Source organism: Salminus brasiliensis, chromosome 17 (genome assembly GCF_030463535.1).
Source record: "Salminus brasiliensis chromosome 17, fSalBra1.hap2, whole genome shotgun sequence".
NCBI classification, from domain to species: domain Eukaryota; kingdom Metazoa; phylum Chordata; class Actinopteri; order Characiformes; family Bryconidae; genus Salminus; species Salminus brasiliensis.
Window position 1 is genome coordinate 33,775,319 of NC_132894.1, and position 6,070 is coordinate 33,781,388.

At 47.3% G+C, this 6,070-nt stretch overlaps 1 protein-coding gene across 1 annotated transcript; it reads left to right on the top strand.

Annotated features, from left to right (window-relative positions):
- Positions 1–476: 476 nt before the first annotated feature.
- rlbp1a (retinaldehyde binding protein 1a) lies at positions 477–6,001 on the top strand. The gene is made up of 7 exons (XM_072660810.1): positions 477–502; positions 1,255–1,383; positions 1,513–1,717; positions 3,912–4,090; positions 5,039–5,197; positions 5,357–5,467; positions 5,855–6,001. Exons 1-7 carry the CDS (start codon positions 494–496, stop codon positions 5,999–6,001), a joined length of 939 nt encoding a protein of 312 aa, XP_072516911.1. The 5' UTR covers positions 477–493.
- The last annotated feature ends 69 nt before the right edge of the window (positions 6,002–6,070 follow it).

Here is a 6,070-nt window from a genome sequence, read left to right on the forward strand (position 1 = left end):
ATGAGAAACAATCTACAAAGCCTTGTATTGGAGCCTATTTGAGAGTGTAGTACTATTATAGTGAGTGTCCATAGGTTCATAGGTTTGCTAATAGGGACTTTAATCTCTATTAATAGCTATAATACAACTAAAATAATCCATTTATACCCTCGTTACACAGAGTTTCTTGTCCTCCACATGAGTTTTGCAGTCCTACAGATCAAAAAAGACCCATGAAACTGGATTACAGCAAAGCGTTCCCTATGATCCGTAATATATTATAATATAATATGTAATATATATAGCTTCTTTTCCAATTCTATTTCATTTCCTGAGAAATAAAAAACTGCACCGAGACTCAGTCCATGGGCTAAATATGAGAGTCAGTCTGAGGCGACTGTGTAAGGCCCGGTGCAATGCAGTAATCGAACCTCCAAAGTTTCAGGCACTGTAACATCTGAATTACACCTCTTTATCTTCAGTGTAGGTGTGGCTGGTGAAAGATCTCGGCATCATGGCTTCCGTAAGTTCTTTTGTATGGTATTTCTATTGTGAACAATTATACATCGATCAGCCACCGCATTTAAAACCACTGACAGGTGACGTGACACCTGTCATGGGGTGCATATGTTAGGCAGCAAGTGACCATCAGGTCTTGAAGTTGGTGTGTTGGAGGCAGGAAAAATGGACAAGCATCTGAGCCACTTTGACAGGAACCCAACTGTGATGGCCAGAGACTGAAGCTGTCAGAGCATCTCCAAAACATCAGGCAGGTCTTATGGGGCCTTATTGGGGGGGGGGGGGGGGTCTTTCCCGGTGAGCAGTGGTCAGTACCTACCAAAAATGCTCCAAAGGATGATGCCATGGCCATGGCACCCAAGGTTTATTGATGCTTAGGCTTAGGCCCAACCATACAACTTACAGGACTTAAAGGATCTACCAGATACCACAGCCACTTTCAGAGGTCATGTGGAGTCCATGCCAGCGGTCAGAGCTGTTTTTGGTAGTACGTAGTGGACCTACTCAGTTTTAGGCAGGTGGTTTCAATGTTATGGCTGGTTGATGTACTGATATTATAGCTGGAGCTGTCTTTAGCAGTGGGTGTTTTTGCAAGCTCCATGTGGTCTTGTGAGAGAGATTACAAGCCAGTTACTGACCTGCATGACTGGCCAGGCTGGGAGTTGGGTGGGGGTTTAGTGGGTTACTGTCCCCATCAGACATGGGATTAGTTTTCTTCATGGGATAGTTTGCCTCTGTTCCTTTCCTTTCAATCAGACCGGAACTTTCCGCATGGTGTCGGAAGAAGAACAGGCCCTGCGGTCCAAGCTAGAGCACCTGACCGTGAAGGACCATGGGCCAGTCTTTGGGTTGTGCAAGAAGCTACCCGATCACACAGTACAGAAGGTAATGTGTAAGCTGCCATTGACCCAGCGGGTCGTCCTCCAACAACCTTATGATCTTTCCTGCTCTACCTTGCCAAAGTAGGAACTCCATAAGACCTCCTGCATCTGAACATAGCTTCTTCACTAACAGGCAAAAGATGAGTTGAATGAGACGGAGGAGAAGAGGGTGTCTACTGTGAAGGAGCTGAGGTCCCTGATCAAGGACAAGGCTGGAGAAGGGGACAGCCTGTCTGTGGGCGTGCAGGAAAAATTTGGGCACCAACCAGACTCTCTGCTTCTGAGGTTCATCCGTGCCCGGAAGTTTGACGTGACCAGGGCGCACGAGCTTATGAAGGGTACTTGGAATATTCCCTGTCTTCACATTTACCTCACACAACAGGGGGGCCCAGTCCTGGTCCTTGCGATCATCCTCCCTGTAAAGTGTAGCACCTAAAACACATGATCCAGGTAATGAAAGGCTTTGGGATCATCTGAATAGTAGATCCAGGTGCAGTGGATCTGAACTTGCCAGATAGGTAGATCTCCAGGACTAGAATTGGACCCCCAGCCCAAGAGCAACTGAGACTTTCCTGTGATTGGGAAGCCACTACTATGAAACCTGATGGAGCTGGGGACCTGGCACTTTTCTCAGAGCGTGTCAGCATTGTAGGGAGCATTGCTGGTGGTGAGGGGAGCTACAAACGGACATGGCAGTACCCAGCCAAGTCCTAACCTCCCCATATGAAGACCCTGATGCTAGACCCAGATAATACCTGGCCCCAACCAAGTCCTAACCCCCCCATATGGAGACCCTGATGGTAGACCCAGATAATACCTGGCCCCAACCAAGTCCTAACCCGCCCATATGAAGACCCTGATGGTAGACCCTGATGGTAGACCCAGATAATACCTGGCCCCAACCAAGTCCTAACCCGCCCATATGAAGACCCTGATGGTAGACGCAGATAATACCTGGACCCAACCAAGTCCTAACCTCCCCACGTGGAGACCCTGATGGTGGACCCAGATAATACCTGGCTCCAACCAAGTCCTAACCCTCCCATATGGAGACCCTGATGGTAGACCCAGATAATACCTGGACCCAACCAAGTCCTAACCTCCCCACGTGGAGACCCTGATGGTGGACCCAGATAAAACCTGGCTCCAACCAAGTCCTAACCCTCCCATATGGAGACCCTGATGGTAGACCCAGATAATACCTGGCCCCAACCAAGTCCTAACCCGCCCATATGAAGACCCTGATGGTAAACCCTGATGGTAGACCCAGATAATACCTGGCCCCAACCAAGTCCTAACCCGCCCATATGAAGACCCTGATGGTAGACGCAGATAATACCTGGACCCAACCAAGTCCTAACCTCCCCACGTGGAGACCCTGATGGTGGACCCAGATAATACCTGGCTCCAACCAAGTCCTAACCCTCCCATATGGAGACCCTGATGGTAGACCCAGATAATACCTGGACCCAACCAAGTCCTAACCTCCCCACGTGGAGACCCTGATGGTGGACCCAGATAAAACCTGGCTCCAACCAAGTCCTAACCCTCCCATATGGAGACCCTGATGGTAGACCCAGATAATACCTGGCCCCAACCAAGCCCTAACCCCCCATATGAAGACCCTGATGGTAGACCCAGATAATACCTGGCTCCAACCAAGTCCTAACCCTCCCATATGGAGACCCTGATGGTGGACCCAGATAATACCTGGCTCCAACCAAGTCCTAACCCTCCCATATGGAGACCCTGATGGTAGACCCAGATAATACCTGGCCAGCAGTGGTTTTATGGTGGTCCTTTTCCACTGACAGATCGGTGGCTGATGAATTGCTCAACAGATTGCTCTACAGTTGGTAATTGTGAACCTCCAACTTTTTTGGTCGATGTTCTGGTATGGAAATGGAAAATGACTTTCTTGGAGTGAAGGTACTTACTGTGTAGATCCCTCATGTATTCCAGCAGTAGTATGCAAGGTTATAACCCTGGGACAAGAAACTGTCTTTGATTATCTGGATTCTGGCCCCTAAAAAGAAAGAAGATGGACTGTGCAGTTATGGCCATCTAAACCTCCTTTGTGTGCTGTTATGCATCTCTGGGTGCTGCTCATCACTTTGGATGAAAGGAATGCTTCGCCTTAATTGGAGCCCTCTGAATTCTTTCACAGAGGCTCTTTGTGTGCAAATGGGGCACGTTTATTGTCACAAAGGCCCGTGGGATAGTTAGGACCAGGCAGACGGGATGCGCTTTGACGCACTGGCCCTTTCACACACATTAGAAGCTCTGGTGTCCTGCATAGGTATGCACGGTTGTCCCCGGAAAAGACATGCGAGCCACACTTCACTGCTCTTTACACCAGTGTGAACGGAACTGCCGGAGTGGTTAATTGGTCCATTAGATACTGCGCTAGGCCACGAGATGAAGCAAGACAGTGAGGCTATTGTGTCTCTGTGTGCTGTTGTTTAAGAACCATCATACGATCAGACAAAGCAATCACCCTGGCACCTCTTAATCTTGCTGTTTTCCTGGCAGGTTATGTCCGTTTCAGACGGGACTACCCCGAGCTTTTTGAGAATATGACCCCCGAAGCGGTCCGCAGCACCATTGAGGCTGGCTACCCTCGGATCCTCTCCACTCGGGACAAGTACGGCCGTGTGGTGATACTGTTCAACATAGAGAACTGGGATTTGGAGGAGGTCACGTTTGATGAAGTATGTCCAACATCGTCACTGACAGTTAGCTCAGCTTCTGATAACATGCTCTTTCCTTTCATTTTCTCTCCGCCCCCGACGAGCCCCCAACGATCCCCCAAACTACGCAATAGCATACAATGTTAACTAACCACACGTCTTTAGGCAACCTAGCCTAGTTCCACCTAGAGGCAGCCAAACGCACATAGGCCTTGCCCTGTTTACTATACAGTCCACTGTTTTGGAAAGTCAGCTTTTTTTGTAGTGGTCTCTAAAAAAAACAGTAGTGGAGAATGTCCACTCTTGAAGTCCCACCATGCACTGTGTCGTACACTATATGGACAAAAGTATCGGGACACTATTTATTGTTTCTTCCGAAATCAAGGCTATGAAATAAGCCTTTATCCTGCTTTTGTTAAAGTTACTGTCTCTACTGTCCAGGGAACACTTTGTATTAGATTTTGGAGGAGGATTTGCTGTGAGGATTTGATTGCATTTTGCGACAAGAGCATTGGTGAAATCAGGAGGTTGGACAATCACCACCCCACTTTATCCCCAACTCCCCACGATCATTTTAGAGAACACAGTAATAATGAAATGACGACACTTAGACAGCAGCTCCACTCAAGACCTCTCAAACAAACCTCTAAGATGGACCTAACCGCTTTAGAAAAATAAATAAATAAATAAACATCCTGCGACAAGAGCATTAGTGAGGCTGTTGGACAATCACCACCCCACCTCACTTTATCCCCAACTCACCACAATCATTCCAGAGAACACAGTGATAATGATACAACACTTAGACAGCAACACCACTCAGGACCTCTCAAACAAACCTCCAAGATGGACCTAACAGCTTTAGAAAAAACAAAAAACAAATTATATATACATGACAGTACTCCTACATATGTTAAATATTAAATATTTCTATTATTTATTGTGTATGTCTTATGTATTATACTCCAGACTCTGCGTGCATACTGTGTCATCCTGGAGAAACTTCTGGAAAATGAAGAGACTCAGATCAACGGTTTTGTCCTCATTGAAAACTTCAAGGGCTTCACCATGCAGCATGCCTCTGGCATCAAACACACCGAGCTGAAGAAGATGGTGGACATGCTGCAGGTGAGAAAGGCAGCAGCCATGTGAGCAGTTCTTTGCTAAATTCAGAAATGAGAGAGCTTGGTGTCGTATCGATTATTTACGGCTCTGTGTGTCCTAAAGTGAGGAACTGTGAGGAGAACATCAGCGAAGTTTATTTTCATGGCCTGTTTCTGTGTACAGGACTCCTTTCCTGCACGTTTCAAGGCAGTGCATGTGATCCACCAGCCCTGGTACTTCACAACCACATACAATGTGGTCAAACCCTTCATGAAGAGTAAACTGCTGGAGAGGGTGAGTGGGGTGAGAACATACCCTGTGCTGGTAAGCAAGGTAGATGACAAGCATAGCGTATGTTTTCATGTCAGTCTGAAGAACTAGCTCGTCAGTCACCTTGCCCTGGTCATCCAGCTTGGTCAAGTTGCAGATCTTGCAGCTAGACCAACTAAACCATCTAACTCAAACAAAAAGACGGGATGACCTTTGCTGGTCGAGAGCTAAGCTGGTCAACCAGCTTAACCGGCTTGAGCTCACAAGGGCTGTTTTCATCAGAGAGGTGTCCGATTGCCATCAAAGTTCACTGATGCTATGGAAATCTGAGAAGATGGCCTAAAGTAGTGGCCCCTACACCCTATTCACAGCATGTCAGTACGTTTGACCTCGTCTTCATCTCCTGCTTAGGTTCTCGTTCATGGCGATGAGTTGGACGCCTACTTCAGAGACTTTGATGCTGAAATCCTTCCTCCAGACTTTGACGGGAAAGGCCCAAACTGTGATGGGAAAGAGACGGCCATCAAGCTGTTTGGTTCTGAGGACACGGCTCTTTAAAAGGCTGCACCAATGCACAAGATCGGCAATATATATTTTTAATATATGCAAAAAAATGCACTAGAATAA

What these genes read in the sequence shown, in the direction of transcription:
- rlbp1a (XM_072660810.1), top strand. An exon ending in GGCGCACGAGCTTATGAAGG is followed by an intron (nt 1,718 to 3,911) that starts GTACTTGGAATA and finishes TTTTCCTGGCAG; the next exon opens with GTTATGTCCGTTTCAGACGG. An exon ending in AGATGGTGGACATGCTGCAG is followed by an intron (nt 5,198 to 5,356) that starts GTGAGAAAGGCA and finishes TTCTGTGTACAG; the next exon opens with GACTCCTTTCCTGCACGTTT.